The following is a 20,546-nucleotide window of genomic DNA, read 5'->3' as shown; positions in this document are numbered from 1 at the left end:
TCGACGCGATATATCGATTGATTTATTTTCAGCTTTCGCGGGTGTATTCTCAAGCTAATAACATTGTCTGCCAATGAAAATGTTACACCTGTTGAAAACAAAAATCATCTTAAAGTGTTACTGCTTATATTTTCTTCCTGCGAGACAAATACGATGTTCTCATAAAACTGTCATAGTACTATTATTCTTACATAAAGATATTTAGAATGTCACTGAAGTTGATTTTTTTTATTGCTCATAAAAATTAAACGTAATAAATTCTATATGATGTTACACGCATTTATTTGGCTTCAATATGAGTACAAATTGAATAAAAATTGCTTTCTTACTCTTCTGAAATGCTAACGTTATATTAGACTTTTTTTCTAAAAAAGTACGATTGATTTAAATTAAATTTTGATACCAAAGGTACTCTATAATATATGCGAAAATATAAGTACAATTTGCCAAAGAAATGTGTTTAGTATAATGAAAATTAAAATATAGTACTTGCAATGTTTCTTAATTGGATGCAATTAAGAAACAAATGAAGAAGGTACATTTCTTGATGAGACTTTGATAGAGAAAATAGCTTGAACAGGTGTTTTTTACTATTGTCAGACCTAAAATGTATATGTATAATTTAGTATAGATAACTTTATGAATATAAATTATCTTTGGAAATTATTCTTGATGAAGTTCAAGAAAGAAATATTATTTAATATAACGTTTAACACAGGACACAGTTGAATTCTGTGAGCATTTTGCCTTTTTGATACTCACATATTCGCCATCCAATATATTTCCTGTTCTTTTTAAAAGAATACAGTTTCCTACATAGATCGTAATTACAGTTAATCCATTTCAATAATGGATAAGTATTACGTCCGATTCTTCGGTCACGAAAAACTTCCCATCATCTATGTTTCAATCACAGATACCTTTTGTTTTTAGTAGTATCAGTTGAATATTATTTTATTCCCCAATCCTTAAAATAACTGTTGATCACTGACATTGTTAGGGCCCAAAACATTTGAAATAATTCCTACAAACTAACAGTTTTATTTATAAATATGAATTAAAGAGTCTTTGACAGTACATAATTATATTAATAAAATCATATCATGTCAGCAATGTATACATGACCAACAAATGCAAATAATAAGACCCTTTTAGAACCAGTCATCACATATTTAGTTCATAATTAGAAATGAAGCAAAAAAATAATCCTAAATTATTCACCGAATGCTCTTTAAACATGCAAGTTTAATTGAGTTCTTAGGTGCCATATACAAATGAACACATATACTTTACTAATTAAAATTATAAAAAAATACATTAACTCCGATCAAGTTAGTAGATCTGCAGCTATTAATTATTTCGATCTCTATTATATCACATCTATTACATAACATAATTAAATATGCGAAAATTGTTTAAGAATTTGGTATTAACGATTTAATAGATTTCACAATATAAGCGTGAACTTGTAAAAAATTAATTAAACTATGATAATATGGTTATGAGTCTTATTATAAAGGTTATTAACGTATAATGATACTAATATTTTTGATTTTTAAATAGGCACAAGTTGAAGTAGGAAATATTTCTTCATTTTATTTTATTCTTTTAAAAACTTTATTCTCTTAACATCAATATTGGTATATATGTTCATTAGATCTCTTTATAGGTTATCTTGACATTATTAAAAACGTATATTTCTTAACAGTGTATGAAGGGATGGCTTACAAAGAGCTGCATATCCCTAGGTGTATGGATAGTAATATAAAAGAAGTTAGCCATAACTGACCTAGTATTATCCAGTTATATATTATTTAAATTTATAGATTAGCTGTAGCTCTAATTAGGTTTTGTCGTTCTATTTTAAGATCACCTATTTTTATTCATATTACATTGTGTTTAGAATGTTATATATGTATATTATATATGTTTTTGTTAATTATATTTTGATCCTATAGCTAACACATTATTTAAATATATTAACAATACATAATTTATAAAACAAATTATTTATTTCAATACTATTTAAAACAAATTAGCGTGTATTATTAATTAAATATCATAATTAAGTCTATAAATTAGTTTTTAAAGATTTTTTTTTCATTTGAAGCTTTATTGTAGAAAAAGTATTGTCCATTAATGTCCAATTAGGTCCAATTTAATTATACGATCTTAACAGGTAACAGGTGTATATTTTGAAGATATTCATGAATCGACTCACTTTTTGTGATATCTTCATAAAGTAAGTACTCAGACAGATAGTCAAACGCTGACTATACAGATAGAAGTAGCAAAGTCTGGAAAATACAGCACTTCCCATTTTAATGTTTCCAAGTATAGTTTCGCCGATTTTGCAACATGTGGTCGAGTTTGTCATGCTGAAGAATAACATTATCGTATCTTTACTCGTATTTCGGCTATTCATTCGGTGATGTTGAGGCCCTACTCGCCAGGTGGCCCCATTCACTTAGAGTTATTGCAATGAATCCACTTTTCATCGCCAGTAACGATTTTGGCATTACACCAGCATTTGACACAACGACAAAACCACTTTCAACATCTCTTGGCATCAATTCACATGTCACGAAATATCCATCCAAGCTTTTGGATCATTCCCATGTTCTTCAAGCAATTGAAAATATTGAATTAGAATATGTTCAATTTCAATTCTTCTTTCTATCTAGACCGAAATCAGTAGTTACATGTTGTAATCAAAGGGGCATGATGGGCATAAGCTTCACACAGTATTCGATGACCCTTAAAGTAAAATAGTAAAACTTCACTCAAATGCGATTTACTCGGTAAAAATTCAGACATTTTCAACGTACTAAAAAGCATTTTATTCATATTTGGTTACAGGTTGGTTACAAATGTACCCAATGCTATTTAATACACAGTAACATCATCTGTTGTAAATATAAATAAAGTTAATTTATAGGCCCATATAAATGTACCAAGTACATTGATAATATTTATGAACTAGTTGAAAACTTCTGAAGAATAGGTGTAATGTTTTCTTACATATTGGATAGAAATATCCTTCTGTTCTTAGTATAGACATTTAGTAAGTTATTTTTCGAAATCTGTGTGGAAGCTAGATATTTTGTATATAGATAATGTAAAATGATTTTAGTTCAGGTTTATTTAGAAATTATACTCTTTAGTAAAGAATATAATTTCGATTAAATAATGAATTATTAAGTGTTCTTTTGGTTTAACTTTTATTAATCATTTTAAATTGTTGAAATATACTCTATACAATTTGACTTCCTATACAGAAAGAAGTTCTATAAACAAAAATATCTAGTACTAACTTTAATAGATAATTATTATATTTTTTAGAAAAAAGAATTTTTTTCTTGAAATTGGATTAAAGACATTAAATATTGTTACAGCCCAAAGGTTTGACCTTGATGGTTTAATAATGGATGAAATATATTTGAGGGATATTTTATATAAAAGATAAAAAATAAGTTACCAACTTTTTAATTTTTCGATAATTATTTTTGGTTTAATTATAGTACTTTGAGATTTGGACATACTGTATATAAATGATTTGCCTGAAATAACAATTACATTTGAAGAAAATTGTCATCTGATTGAGTTATGACATAAAATTCCTGTCAAACTTCATTGATTGTTTAAGATCACAATGATATAAACAATCTTATTACCAAGAATAACCCCTACATACCATTTTTGATATTCGTATTTGCTCATAAACTCATTTATAAACAAACACTCAATAATCGTATGAGCAAACTGAAAAAAAAAACAGCGAGCAATGAAGAATTTAATATAACATTAAATTATATATTTCCTAGTCAAGATATATGGGAGTTTACTTAAGAGTGTCCCGTACCATTCCATTTTACATCGCGGAAATAAATTCAGTCGCGATGAGACTCAAAAAGCTATTAGTAAAATTAATTTTATCGCCGCTAATTGAAAAAGTTTGTTTAATGTAATAAGGCAAACAAATTACATTCAGTTGGACCACGTCTGCACAAATACGCTCACGGCTTAGGCGTTGTCATGCCGCGGTAACAAATCGCCAGGCTAAAGGCAATTAATATAAAGTCTCAAATATATTTTAGATTAATAATGGAACTATCTGAGTAGAGTAAACTTTCAAGTGTTATGTTGTAATAACTATATAGATTTAGAGATTAAAAGTTAACTAATGTTCTTGTATCTACCATTTTTTAACCGACTTCAAAAAAGGAGGAGGTTCTATGTTCGGCTGTATATTTTTTCTTAGTGTATGTTCGCCGATTTCTCCTTCGATTTATGGACCGATTTTCAAAATAATTTTTTTATCCGAAGTAGTGCACTTCGGAAGTGGTACCATTGAAATCAAGTTAGGATCTGATGAGGGGAAGGGGGAGAAATCGAGGGAAACCCCCAAATTTTAAAGGCACGTACAATGTTTTCACATGTTTTTTATCTAAAATAATCAGATATTGGTGTATATTGTTATAATGTTGCTTTTTAAGCACTAACCATATCATACGAGAAGTCGTAGAAACATTGTAGGCAACTATTTCTCTGGTGTAATGATTAGAACGTTAAGTTTTTTTTATTCTAGTTTGATTAGAACATGTCTCAGATCACCTAGACTAGGTATCGGACCCCAGGGAAAGAAACGTTCCTTATTTTCATTCAATCAATATTTTTCCTGCACTTTTACTTGGAGTATCCATTGAAATACTTAATAAAATAACTGCGTAATTTATTAGGTAAATATCTAACACTAAAACCAGAAAAATTAAATAGTTTTAACAAAAAAATTGAACCGACTTCAAAAAATAAATAAGGAAATCACTAAAAAGTAAAAAGTAGTCAAACTTAGATTTTTAACAGAAAAAAGAAACGTTTTAAAATAATGTAATAACATTTCCATAATTACCGTTGTAATAACTAAATAAAAATAGACAAAAACTGATTTAACCTATATACTACACGTATTTTATATTCTACTATATACACATAATTTAGCTTAATACCTGCCTAAATCTATTTAAAATATTATTTTAACTACTAACAATTGATCAGTTTGGACTCGATGTCGAGCCTAAACAATGCAAAAATAATAATATAATTTTGTGATATACACAAAATTAATTTACGAACAAACAAATCTAATTTGATGGTACAAAAAAAACGGACATCAATGAATAATTACATAAAATGATAAAATAAATAAATCATATTCTAAGCGTGTGAATTTTCAATAACAATGGTAAATGCACATATATTAAAAATACACATGAAATCTAACAAGAATCGGTAATTATCACGAGAGATGATTCTAATGTCAGGTAATATTGATAATGACAAATGATTTTACTAATATATCTAGTTACAACTCAAATTTTAAAATGCTTAAAAGATTCTCCTGCAAAACATAATAATTTTTGTGGATATTTCTTATTTGACGAAGACCTTTACACAACTAGAGATATCCCGAATAGTAACTAAATTATAATTAAAAATCTGCCTGAACTCTGTTTTTGTCGACAGAAAACGCTTTAGAAACTCTATAGTAATTTAAAAGTGTGTACAAAATATTACGAAAAAATTATATATAACAGTCTATAAATCTATTAATAATTAAAACTTGCCTTAGATCATAATTTAATTAAATATTATCGACGCATCAATGCTGTTTAATAAGCTAATGTTAGCTTAATAAAATTACGTTATAATTAATTTTAACACTCTAATTAATCAATCAGTCTGTAATTGACACCTAAAAATTGAAAATAATATTCTCGATCTATATTATCCTAAAACAATATATATATATATATATATATATATATATATATATATATATATATATATATGTATATATATATATATATATATATATATATATATATATATATATATATATATGTATATATATATATATATATATATATATATATATATATATATATATATATATATAAGCAATATTTTCGATGAGTCGACTCCGCAATGACGATATACTAAAACAAGGTTTATTGTTTTTGTTTCAGATGGCTTTCCTTCAAAGTCGCTCAATATCATTAGTGGATATGTACATTGATAATTCAGAACCATCAGAAAATGTTGGCCAAATTCACTTCTGCTTGGAATACGACTTCCAAAATACAACACTTATTCTAAAAATTATGCAGGTAAGTGCTTGAATTTATTTATTTTTATGGCGTGTAGGTGAACAACGAAATTGACCACGTCAGAAATAGTTGCGGAAAAATTGTGCTATCTGAAAATTGAAGTAATTACTCCAAATAAAAAATCCTGTAAAAATGGGTAAAATAGGAGAGAATTTCAAAGATAAGCCGCAATTGCCCGAAGCCGTTTAGTGGAAATTGCAAGCAATTTCGGATAACCACTATAAATGTATTTTTCGCATTTAACATACCACAGAATATGGCGCAATATTTAAAACATTAAAAGCTAGAATAAAAGTTCTATACTAGTTATAATTAGCTAATGTAATTACTAAAATTTAGTTTCTTAAGAAGAATTGAAACTTCCTTCAAAATATATAGGAAGTAACAATGAGAAACATTTGTAATATGCATAACTCTAGATACATTAATCGTTTTAGATCTTCGATAACTTAATTATTAAATATCTTGTTATATAATTTTAATTGAAGTCATTTTAAACTAAATTGAAATTAATATTAACGAAATTACGTGTCGAGCTGTACTTATGATTTATATTTCAACCCATAGCAATATTCCATCGACTTGTTCCTTTCAAAGACGCTATGGTATGACTTCAAAGTCATCTATTAGGAAAATCCGAAATAATACATAAATCTTCTCTACTCTATAATACGATTTTCTACAGTTATCCTGTAATAATTATATACTCACCTTTAGATGCTTCCACTCTCATCATCCTGTCTTGGAATTGTCAGCATTAAATCATAATCCCACATCCATAAAATTTCATTCAGTTACTGTCACTTTCTGAGCTACTATTCAGATCAATAACTACGCTGTTAATTTCCAATCTAACACTAGTTCACAATTCCAATTTGAACGCAACCGAAAGATGTTATTGTAAACAATCCTTTCCACATACCCAAACAGTTCTTATTTACATATCTTTCTCGACCTGTAGGTCTATTGTAGTAATTCTTTAACACCCATAAACGTTATACTCTGTGGCTATATTTTGTATCATTTTCAAGACCTATTTCTAAAAAAGTAAATTACATAAAACAGTTTATTTACATTCACCAAATAACAATTTGAAATACTTCACTCTTCAGGGTAGTATCTTAAAAACTAAATTAAGTTATGCCTTAAGTCATTCCTTAATTACAGCCTTTGACACTTGTTGGAATCTTCTTCACTAGTAGAATGCTACGGTATAATGCATTGCCTATTACAATAACTGATGTTTCCTCTCAGTTCTTTAACAGGATTCTTTAACTGATTTTCAAATCAGGATAAAAACGTATGGTTATTTCTTTATTGTAGTCGCTCTTGGACCTGGACACGAACTCAGCTCCAGGAATAAAACCATTCTTGCTTGTATCACGATGAACAATATATCTGCAATGGGTTAGAAAAATATATTCTGAATAACAAACCCCAATGACATGTTACTCTAACTGTTACCTTTTTTCATCAACTTTTATTCTATTTAAACTATTTTTATTAGCGTCCTGTCGAAGGTGGCCTAATATTTCATTTTGAAATATCTATCTCTATACACAAATTGAAGTAAGAAATATTCCTTCATTTTATTATATGCTTTTGAAAACTTTATTCTCTTAATATCAATATTGTTAGTTCCTTTAGACCTCTTTGTGGGTTATCTTGGCAATATTAAAAACGTATATTTCTTAACAGTGTATGAAGGGATGACTTACATCCCTCAAAGAGCTGCGTATCCCTGGGTTTTTTATGGATAGTTTATAGAGTAACAGTTATCTATGAAATAATTGTATTAAATTATGTATTAATCTAATCTCGCATAGAGCTAATATCAAGGCATGACATATTAAAAATATTTCCAATAAAAACCCCAGCAACTTAATATTCAATAGCATGACTACTTACGACTCTAACGCATTTTAGTGGTAAGAAGGGCTCTCATTACATAGACACGTAATCTTTTTCTGTTCGACTATTTATTAACTTTCATATCAAAGTAATCACAAATATTAAGCAGCGATTTTATATTTATCAAAACAGACAAAACGCTAAAAGAACATTTGCCAATTTATAACCTCTTATGTCAATACACATATTTGTCTACCCAACTTGCCGGTTATATGTTTGGACGCACCAGACTGCATTATGTTTCTTTTCCACTAGAATAAAATGAGAAGAAAAACATTGTCTGATATTAAAACGATTTTACTAACTGAAATAGGTAATACAATATATATATATATATATATATATATATATATTGATGACGTGAGTTCGCTGCTATTTTGGATAGACTATATAGATCAACTTCCCTTAAAGTCGGTTAATTAAAACTCGTATAATATTTTGATGTATGGCGACTTCAGAATTCTTTAAGAAATTGTAATAACATCGTAAACTGTCTCCTCCCATTATATTCCCATCTTGATAAAACCAAAACAAAAACGAAAATTCATATTTGTTTCTGTTCAGCCCCGGAGATTTCGATTCAATTTAATGTCGCATTAATTTCGCAGGGGGGGGGGACGTTGTCTCGGAACGGTCCAATACAAAGATTGGATCTGCGTATGCGAATTTTAAATTAAATCTTTCTTTCACGTCACGCTACGGCCTATTTCGAAATTTCAAAACTTTCTTGCGCGGCGTTACTCTTTTAGAGACGGTTCGTCGAGATTGTCTCCCGACCGCGATCGATATTTCCCCGTATTAGAACACCACCGATCCCAGAAAACTTCATTTCCAATTTCTGGATATTTTGCGTACGACATTTGGCGTTATTATATGAGGTCTTGAAATTTCCATAACTAAAAAATGTATTTCTATATATATATAAAAACACGATAAAAATAATAAGCAACTTATAACCGGCAGCGCCATCTATGACCTCAGTTTTTCATAAAGGCGCATCCACCACTTATTCATTATGTTATTTTTGCAGAACTAAACGGAATCGATTAAATTAAAACAAATATAAACAGTCCGGAATCATCCACTTAACAAATTGAATCTACATATTTCAACGAAATCATTTTCGACGGGCGGTTATTTCAGTCGGTTTACGAGGGAAGTTTTAGTGCGCAATTTTCCGCAAGTTTTCTTTCACGTCGTTCCGCCCAATTGACAACTTTCAATGTATAAAGGAAATATATTAAAATTTAAAGTATTCCCCGGGAACTTATGCCGTTCCCCGTCCGATGAACTAGTTGCTTGAGAACTTTCAAGTTTTTAGCGAGAAGCTTACCCTTTTGAGGTAACGAGGAATATAAAATGAGCCGAAGGTTTTTTTATGTAGAACATGGTTGGGAGCTATTTAGCTTAAGGTTTAATTCAGTTGAAATTGAATTGAATATGATAATTACAACGAGGGTATCGTAAATAAATTGAAATAACTAGTATTAAATCAGAACATACCATCTTATAATTTCCATCTTATATTTCTCTCAAGTATAAACACATGGTCCTTCCAAAATAACAGTTAACGCACGTCATGCAAAATATAAGAAGTAACAACGTCGCAATGTTGCCGCATCAATTTTGGCTTTTACATATAACAAGATCCTAAGGCAAACAAAATAATGAAACAAAAATAATGTTATTAAATATATTTTATTTTAACATTACAATACATGTAATTCATATATCATCGAAGGACTTAAACCACGGTTAATTAAGTCCCAATAGATTGTAGGTTAGAGTTGTTTTATTACTCTTTTCCACGTCACCCATGAAATAGAATTCTAGGCGCTTTTTTATATGGTGTTATCCACTGGACGCCTAGTGCACCTAATTAACAATTTTATATCCAAGAAATGTATTTTTATTTTCATCGGAGAGCATATTTACTTCTTTACGTTTGGTTCTTGTTTCCTTCATTAGTCTAACGTTTCCATGTCAAGTCCTTTTAATGTGAGTATATATCTCCTTATTATCCTCGGTTAATTCTTATGCATATTTTTTTGTAAAACTCTAGAGATTATATCATATATCTTCTGGTTTAGTTAGTTAATTATCCGTAATATATTAGCCACATCATCTGTAAATGAATTAGTATCCATATTAAAACCAAATGCTCATATATATATTCTGAACAACTACATATACAGATATATATTTACAAAAATCTTACAGCCAGCGTCACGTTCACTATCATTTGTCAATTTCTTCTTCAATGTGTGTGAAGGAGTTCATCCAAACCGAAACTGTTATTGTTGAAGGTATTCTTCATTATATATCCCTCTCGGCCAGTATATAGAATTATTACTAATTCTCTAGTATTTAATCTACAGTGTATTTTTTCTAGGCTTTCTTCTAAAAAACATGTAACACAAACATTTAGTTCATATTTACCAAGTAACAATTTAAAATAGTTAATAAATGAAATAAATGAATATGAATATGAAAATAAAATTAACATCGAATATTGAAAAAGATTCACTCATTTTTTTCATACATTTCATATATATTTAATTCCGAATAATGGCTGGTTTCTGTGTGGTTTCTCTTTGGTGGATATAACATTATATTGTTCTTTTTTGAGAGAGTTTAATCACAGTCCCCATATTAATATTGCAACTGCAAGGCACTACAAAATATCTCCTATAACAGGTCAATTCAAAAGTCCCCGGCCGAACATAGTAAAATACATTTTATTGGCACAAATAATTTTGACATTTTTCAACATAATTCCCTTCAAGGGTGATACACTGATTATAACGACCCTCCAACTTTTCTATACCATTTCTGTAGTACGATTTGTCCATTGCTTCAAAATATGCCTCAGTTTCAGCGATCACCAATTCATTCGACGAAAATTTCTTCCCAGCGAGGATTCTTTTGAGGTCTGAGAACAGAAAATAGTCGCTGAGGGCCAGATGTGGAGAATACGGTGGACGAGAAAGCAATTCGATGCCCAATTCATAGATTTGTGTCATCGTTTTCACTGACTTGTGACACGGTGTATTGTCCTGGTGAAGCAGCACTTTCTTTTTCTTCACATGCGGCCGTTTTTCGACGATTTCTTCCTTCAAACGGTCCAATAACACTATGTAATAGTCACTGTTGATGGTCCTTTTTCAATGTAGTTAATAAAATTATTCCATGCGCATCCCAAAATACAGACGCCATGACCTTGCCAACCAACTGTTGCGTTTTCCCACGCATTGGAGCGGGTTCATCGTGTGCAGTCCACTGGGATGACTATCGATTGGACTTCGGAGTGAAATAGTGGAGCCATGTTTCATCCATTGTCACATATCGATGCAAAAACTCGGGTTTATTACGCTTAATCGTCTTCAAACATTGCTTCGAAACATCAACTCGTTGTTTTTGGTCAAAAGTGAACTCACGCGGCACCCACTTGGCACAGAGCTTTCTCATACCCAAATATTCGTAAATTATATGATATACAAGTTCAGTTTATATCTTTAGAGTGTCTGCTATTTCATTCAATTTCAATTTACGTTCATTCAAAATCATTTTCTGGATTTTTTAAATGTTTTCGTCGGTAACAACCTCTTTTGGGCGACCACTGCGTTCACCGTCTTCGGTGCTCATTTCACCACGTCTAAACTCGGCATCAAGCCAAGTTTTTGCTTCAACTGTATTTTTTTCCCTTCAAAAAGCGTTATTTTATTATCAGGCGAAATTTCTTTTTATCCATTTGTTTCACAATAACAAAAGTTGCTTCAATCAAAATGCTGTAATTTACAAACAAGTAATCCGACAGCTGTCAAAATTATACACGCATCTTTTGAAGGTTATGGCTAACTAAAAACATATGGATTGAATTCTGGTGTGGCCATCTATGTGTCAGGCCGGCGACTTTTCAATTAACCTGTTATGGTCTGATTTTAAAACGAATATACAAACGGCAATAAGCAATATATTCAAAGTCGTGATGGCGTGAGTTCACTATTAAAGAAGTTTGAAAGGACTGTATTTTCTTTCTTTTAACTATGTCAATCTTTGTGCCAACAAAATCCAATTTACGGATTTAAAAGTTTTTAAAAACATTTTTTATTGTAATAAATACTTTCGAAAATTCTGATCGACAACTGGAAAGAACACGACTAAAAATTTAACAACAATATAATAAATGGGTATTAACATGATTAGGCAACCACTACACAATTTCCAGAGTGGCTCGGTATTGTTTTCTGATCCATTCCGCCTTGCCGCAGTCCAGATTGAAAGTAAATTCAATTCGGATTATAAACCGACAACGTTCCGCTTTTCCCATTTTCTCCACCGCTTTAGTTTAAACTAAAAATCATTTTAAAACTAACAAAGTTAGAGCGGGAAATGATATACACGCGGAATATGCCGGAAATCGCGACATATGGATTGTTACATATTTCGGCGAGGCGGGAAAGCGCTGAATAAAAATATCTGAACCGCTGGGTAACTTTTAATTAACAAAAACAGATTTGTTGAATAAAATTGAAAAATATATTTAAAGACTGTCCCAGAGTGAAGGCAAAATTTAATTTTCCACCATTTGTGTCGTAACGAATTGGCCGCAAAAAAACAGTTAGTTGGACAGCTGAAGTATTTTATGGTAACACTATACGAAAGAAAGCGTTTTCATTTATATTTTCTATGTGTTTCTACATGAAAAGGTGTATTCCGACATATTTTTTATTACATCTTTATTAGATGCGCTTAGTACAATCTTAATTTACAATTAATTCATTACTACTTTTCCGATGTACTTGGATTAATTAACAAGCAAGACGAGTGCGAGAAAATACATCAGTATATATTCCGCAATTATAAAATCATAATTAATTATTAATTATTAACTTATAGCTATAGTTTACACTAAATGTATACACTTTACAAGTTCATATGGTTTTGTCCGCTTCAATCTCCTGACATCCTGCGCGCTATCCAGCAGTTGTATTGCTTCCACGTTAGTACGATTTAGTAATCTTCTTTCGTGTTTCAAAGCGAAATCCTACACAACTTCGCAAATCCATTTGATTTCCAGGTCATCGTGCAGTTCTTCCTTGGTTACATAGCGATAGGCATTGGTAATCAATCGAAGAACCTTGTTTTGACAGCGTTGTATGACTAGTTGATTTGAATTTTTAGTGCAACCCCATATTTGCACCCCATAGGTCCAAATTGGCTTTATAATTGTATTATAGATCAACCTCTTTGATTTTAGATCACGTTGAGAGTATCTTCCGACTAGCCAGTATAGTTGTTTTATTTTGGTTCTAATCTGTTTTGCTTTTTGTCTAACGTGATGCTTCCCCTTTAATCTACCGTCAAGATGGATTCAAAGGTATTTAGCTGATTCTGTTTGAGGAATCGGGCATCCATGAGTGATATAATTAAGTTTTTATTATTTCGCCTCAATTCAAAATATATATTTTGCCATAATAATTATGTCATCAGCAAAGATTCCAGGAAGTGTCTCTTTTGTTGTTGGAATGTCAGCAGTGTAGAGTAGATACAGGAGAGGTACTAAGACGCTACCTTGTGGAACTCCAGCCGAGATATGTTTAAATGTTGAGAACGCCATTTCGTGCGATACTCTAAAGTATTCCGATATATAATCCATCTAAAATAATAGTGATCTCAATTCAAAATATATGTAATATATATATATATATATATATATATATATATATATATATAATGACTTGACAAGGGAATGTGTGATGTACATACAGCAACGAAGGAAACAATAACTAAAAGTAAGAAAATCTTATCAATATATCAAAAATATAATCTTCAATGAAGACAAAATACATTAGGCGCCCTCTACTTCATCAGTTCTACAATCATCTCTTCACAAACAATCGTACAAACTATTGTGGCTGTATAATTATCTGTAATATATATATATATATATATATATATATATATATATGTCTTAAACTAAACCAAATGTATTGCCTGATAGGGATATAAATCTAAATTGTCATTTGATAACGAGGATTCGGTGATAAATAGAACAAAGCGTCTTGTTTTCCTAAAAACCTTTATTTTAATTTTAAGAAGTGATCATGGAAACTTCTTAAGTATTTATAACGGGTACAATCCCAATATCTTCCTTTTTATGTAAAAGTATTGAGTTAATATTTTAGATAATTAAACATTATAATAAAGTGGCATTTAGTGGTAAGTAAGAAGTCCAATCGGAAAAGATGATGGGCGTCCAAGCAGTTAATTTGTTAATTCTTCAGTAAAGCTTCGAAATTTGCTATAATTAAGTTGTGGGCAAGATGAAAGTTGGTAAAACTAGTTCGAACCACTGGTTAGAAGAACCAATAGTAACAATAAGTGTCGCTATACCTCACAATTTACACCCACCTAAGTTATAAATATGGAAAAGCAGACACAGTTAGAATGTACTTTATGGTCAAGACGTAGTTACAGACAAAACGATGCCTTTCAAAAATACAATCATAGATAATTAAGAAATCATAAAGAAATGAAGAAGTTAAGGCATTAAAATAATAGAATAAGGATCATTATTTCGAAGCTACATTATCGAAACTGATAGTGGGATAAAAAATGAACTTGTCAAAATATATTATTAAGAGTCCTACGTGAATGGACTAAAATATTTAATACTAAATCCGTTTGCAACGATACCATCTTTATATCGGACCTTTTGCCGTTGCTCCTCCAAGAAATTACTGCTACATTAAATTGAATCAAAATCTTCCTCGGCTATAAAACCAAATAAGAACGAATTTTTCCGTCTGCTCTCGCTGATCAGATAAGATAACAATGCGAGACCGTTTAGTATGAAACTCTTTTTCCGTACGAATAATAATTACTTTTTTATCCTTATTTTTATCATATTCTGGAGCATATTTAAGCACTCGGGGGACCGTGGAAAATGAATTTTTTTATTGTCCATAAAATGTGCTCTTAAAAAATTAAAAGGCAAAGGTGGAATTTGATTACACCAAAAGTACTGTTAGTATTTTCTTTAACGAATTTAGGTCGTGAAATCTGCCGTGCGTAATCCAACAAATTTCGAAGCTTTGGTGTCTAATTTATTTATTTATTTTGCTTATTATATTTTAGATATTTCGTTGTCCCATACCCAAAGAAAACCAACGTTGCTCTTAGTTTGAATAGATATGTAGTAAACTCGACGAAAATAGATATTTTCTAAAAAGAAAGGTATGGAAAGCATCATATAAAACTTCGAAAGACAAATTGGTACAGTTTGTATTAGATTGGATAGAATAACCTGGTATATACGCTTAGTGAATTGAAATCTTTAAGGAATAACACCAAGCTAATTATCATTAAGTTGAATTTAATAGTAAGGAATTGAATCTAAAAGATATAAAAGTACCTATTGTAACGTAATTATAATGTACATAAAATATTTACTTACATTCATAAAGACTTGTTGCATCTATCATAATATAATTAAAACATCGCAGACGAAGGTCACTGCTTGTTGAATCATCCGGTTTTAACCTAAAGTATTCTGATCAGATTCTGATCAAAAATGGCATGTATGATGGGAAAATAAAATGATAGGAAAACCGAAAAGGGTGGCAAGCTAACATGGACTGTAAATAGTCTGGCTTTTATAATATATCAAAATCTAATGATGTAAAACACCATATTGCAAGCTGGTAAAAAATAATTTCATAATGAAATACATTCTCCAGATCTTGCTCCTCTTGACTATTATTTGCTTGAATCAATAACATAAAATATATCTAAATAGTTTCAATCTTACAAAAGAAATTGAAAAATATTGAAGAACAAATGAATTGATTTACTGGATATTCGATTATTTTACATCATTATAAAAATCTGCGTCTCTAACAGGTCGATTGAAAAATCCCCGGCCTGACATATAGATGGCGCTATTAGAATTAAATCCTTATGTTTTTTAATTAGCCCTAACCCTCAAAACATGCGTGTATAAAAATGACAGCTGTCAGATCATTAGTTTGTGAACTATAATATTGTGAGTGAAGCAACTTTTGTTATTGTGAAAAAAATGGATAAAAAGGAATTGTTGACAAAATATTGCTTTTTGAAGGGCAAAAATACAGTTAACGCAAAAACTTGGCTTGATGCCGAATTTTCGGACATTGTCCCAAGAAAATCTATCATCAAGGATTGGTATGCTAAGTTTAGACGTGGTGAAATGAGCACCGAAGACGGTGAACGCATTGAGCGCCCAAAGGAGGTTCTTACCGACGAAAACATTAAAAAAATCCACAAAATGATTTAGAATGACCGTAAATTGTAATTGATTGAAATAGCAGACACTCTACAATATCAACTAAACAATGTGGGTGCCACGCCAGCTCACTTTGGACCGAAAACAACAACGAGTTGATGATTCGAAGCAGTGTTTGAAGACGATTAAGCGTAATAAACCCGAGTTTTTGCATCGATATATGACAATGGATGAAACATAGCTCCATCATTTCACTCCGAAGTCCAATCGACAGCCATCCAAGTGGATTGCACACTATGAACCCGCTCCAAAGCGTGGGAAAACTCAACAGTCGGCTGGCAAGGTTATGGCGTCTGTATTTTGGGATGCGCATGGAATAATTTTGATTGACTATCTTAAAAAAGTAAGGACCATTAACAACGACTATTACATAATGTTATAAAACGGCCGCATTTCAAGAAAAAGAAAGGGCTGCTTCGCCAAGACAATGCACCGTGTCACAAGTCATTGAAAGCGATCCAATTCCATGAAATGGGCTTCGAATTGCTTCCTCATCCACTGTATTCTCCAGCTTTGGCCCCCAGTGACTATTTCCTGTGCTCAGATCTGAAAAGAATGCTCGCTGGGAAGAAATTTTCGTCGAATGAAGAGGTGATCGCCGAAACTGAGGCCTATTTTGAAGCAAAGGACAAATCGTACTACAAAAATGGTATCGAAAAGTTTGAGCGTCGCTATAATCAGTGTATCACCCTTGAAGGGAATTATGTTGAATAAAGAAAAATAATTTTGGCAAAAAAATGTGTTTTACTATGGTAGGCCGGGGATTTTTCAATTGACCTGTTATACTTGAAAGTTCAATTAATAAAAAAATCATACATTGCCTATTTTTAATTTGAGAGCTCCTTAACTGTTGAAATTATTGTATTTGGTATTTGATTGAAAGGATCTATCCGTCATTGTCAGTAAACGTGTACAATTCTGTTTGTAAGTGTTAACATATAACTATTTAGGTGGATTTTTAACCAATAGGCCTTATTTTTAAAATTTAATCGAGTCAAGCTGTTACTAAAGTGTCATATAGCAATAAAAAGTCCTTTCTACCTAAAATAAATGATATCAACATAAGGGACATATGGTGGACAACGAGACAGTGATATTTCACTTATTATTATTGGGGCTACTTGACCCAATAAGCGGAAAATATCTAATTCTGCACAAAAGGAAGAGAGAAAAGCTTCATCGATTAAATTCAACGAGATTCATGCGAAATGGTTATAGAAAACTTCATGAACAACGAAAATATTTTGACTCAATAAAAATTAAAATTATTACGAAGGAATTATTACTATTTAACGTAAATTAAATTTTCTAAATTTAGATTTTCTAAATAACTCAATTATTATCCACGGTTGTACGCTGCACTTCACAAGTCCCATAAAACACCATTTAGCTGCTAATTTTCAAGTAAATAAACCAAAAAGCATTCTGTGTAATAACGAACTGAGCTTCTACACAACGTAGTCGGGTCACATACACAGCCCCTATTTACACCGTTCAGGTTTTAGTGCTTTTTACGAGAACAACGCCGTTAAACTGTGTTGACATCATTTCGGGTTACGTCAGTCCCGCAACATACAAGTAGTAATAAACAAATAAGTAAATAAAGTTAATTCATTAATGCAAAAAGTAACGTAACGTAATAAAATTGTTCTTGTTTCTTTTTCGAATATAAATACTACGACGACTTTTTCGAATATATAATACTGACTAGGATAATGAAAATATGTTCTTTCACTCCTGACTACAACTGGTCTTTAATAATAAAGGTATTAAATAAATAAAATTTAATAATAAAAATACCAAAATTAGAAATTGTTCGTATTCTAGTTGAGCAGTATTTTTAAATACAGAGATTACAATAATCTTGTACTACACACAACAAATACATACATTAGAAAAAATATAAATAACCTGATCAGTAGAAATGTAGAAATTCAGATATTTCAAAAACTTCTAAAATGGCCTTGTTAATGATATTTATTCTTAATTAACACTTAAATTGTTAAAAGGACTTTGTTTTCATGAACGAATGAATGAATGAATATCTATATATTCATCTTGCTTAATATATATATATATATATATATATATAGTGTATACTTGTACTAAAGGTACTCTTGATCTTTATTAAGATTTTTCTATAAATTTTAGTGATAATAACTTCTGATTAATCTCAGGTTTCTTTAGTAGTTGCTTAACAAAGCACTAACCTAATATCGTAGGTAATAAATACATTAATTTGTGCATCAAAAGTTAAAATAATATTAACAATTATAAAATAGCTTTTTAGAATTTTAAATCTTCATTTGCTGGTGATTTGTTAGTTCCCACGTGGGACATAAGACAAAGTAGAAAGCAGTAGATAAACGAAAGCCTTATAAGGCACATTAAAGATGAGCTACCAGCAAGGGTGAAATCGAGTGAAATGAATAAACAAAGAATGATGCAATTATTCTATTTTATTTAGAAAATTATATAAAGAAATTATTATATTAATCAGCCTGGCATATTTATTGTTTTTATGTTATATATGTATTAAGAAATATGGATAAAAGATAAAGACTATACGAATACATAAATGAAGTAATGAAAATACGCAGCTGTTAAAATGCAACTTACCACATAATTTGCATAGATGGAAAATATAGGACAAATAATATTATGAATTGTTAACAGTAAATTTGTAAACAATATAAGGTACGGATTAAGGATTCAGGTATTAAGGGTTAATATAATAAGATATGTGACTATATAATATTTTATTGTTTTAACTTTGTATAAATTATTTTGATTATTTTCTTTATAGATCTAAGTTTTGACAAATCAATAGTTAATTTAATAATTGTAAATGCATTCCTTTAAAATATATTTCTCAATTGTAAAAAGTAAATTGCCTAATTGTTGGTAATTGTTTTGATATAAATACTAAAGTCATATATCAAGTTCAAAATTTTTATTCACATATTCTCTGTTTTAATATACAAATATCTATTGCCTCATTCATTATTCCATATTTATATTTATAGCATAAAAGTAAAGAAATATCATGTATACTTTTGATGCTCTGAAGTTGTTACAGTTAATAATGGAATGGAATTTAGATTTAGTTAAATGCCATTTAAAAAAGGTTAGTTCTTGAGATGTTTTTTTTGTGTTATTTTAAGGACTGTCGTCATTCCGCGACTATACAATACGGTGTTGATACAGAGGGGATGGGAACAGGTATAAATAGTGTATATACAATTAAAAAAAACACAAATACAGGACTACAAACACAACCATAACGAAGTAGAGGTTCTCTCCAGGCAGTACACATCAACACCCATACTGAAGTGGTAATGGTTATTTGGTGAGTGACACTAAACTTGGCATAGGCTAGAATCTATGGAGTAAATCGATTTCTCGTAGAGAGTCCATCTGCCTTTTCTCCTTTTAAAGCATTTCTAAAATTTTGTAGCCCATACTTAATTCTAATATTGGGAACTATCGACTGAAATTGACTATCGATTGTTTAGTAATTGCCTACTTTTTACTATCAACTGTTTCAGACGCTATTTTTGGTTCGACTGATTATACTACTTTTTACCAGTGACTGATTTTGTTACTATTTACTATCGACTGTTTCAGTCAAGCCGCGATCTTAACAAAAATGTACCCAATTTATGCTTACATAGTTTTATGATTTTGTAGGTAGTTTGCTTGTAAATAGCAATATATTATATATTAATTATACTTAATTCTAAGCTGGGTGAGCCGTGGAGGGTCGTTCAGTATGTGATAAACTGGTAGTTATTTTAATATGTTTTAATATAAAAACATGTATTTATTTATTATTAAATATATTTGTTATCTTATATTGAAAATTCTGTGAAATGTTTGTGTTAAATTACTCTCTTTTCTCCGTTAACTACTAACTTCCAACTAACTAACTATCCAATTTAGATGAATGGTAAATATAGTACCTTTTCAAAACCATTATTTCAGCTAAACATGCACTTTTTGTTCATAGAAACAAAAAAAGACCATTCATACGATGAATATAACAAACCGGCAATTATTCTTTGTTTTGAAATTTACACAGCAGGCATTTTAATTTTCGCGTTAAAAGGGTTGCCGTAAAAACGGGCCCGTAATCTCTGATA

The 20,546-nt window shown here is 30.3% G+C and overlaps 1 protein-coding gene across 9 annotated transcripts in view; it reads left to right on the top strand.

Moving 5' to 3' along the window:
* Syt7 (Synaptotagmin 7) overlaps nt 1–20,546 on the top strand; it is an 870,553-nt gene that overhangs the window by 822,692 nt on the left and 27,315 nt on the right. For all 9 annotated transcript variants that reach the window (XM_076398165.1, XM_076398164.1, XM_076398167.1 and 6 more), the window contains one exon: nt 6,027–6,167. In XM_076398165.1, the coding sequence (XP_076254280.1) occupies nt 6,027–6,167 (141 nt within the window). The remainder of the gene's footprint in view (nt 1–6,026; nt 6,168–20,546) is intronic.

The sequence above is a fragment of the Rhynchophorus ferrugineus genome, unplaced genomic scaffold, assembly GCF_030347505.1.
Source record: "Rhynchophorus ferrugineus isolate W39M unplaced genomic scaffold, kcgeb_rfMv2 rfM3, whole genome shotgun sequence".
Classification (NCBI taxonomy): Eukaryota; Metazoa; Arthropoda; class Insecta; order Coleoptera; family Curculionidae; genus Rhynchophorus; species Rhynchophorus ferrugineus.
The sequence above is the reverse complement of the archived record's forward strand: the minus strand, read 5'-3'. Positions and strand labels throughout refer to the sequence as shown.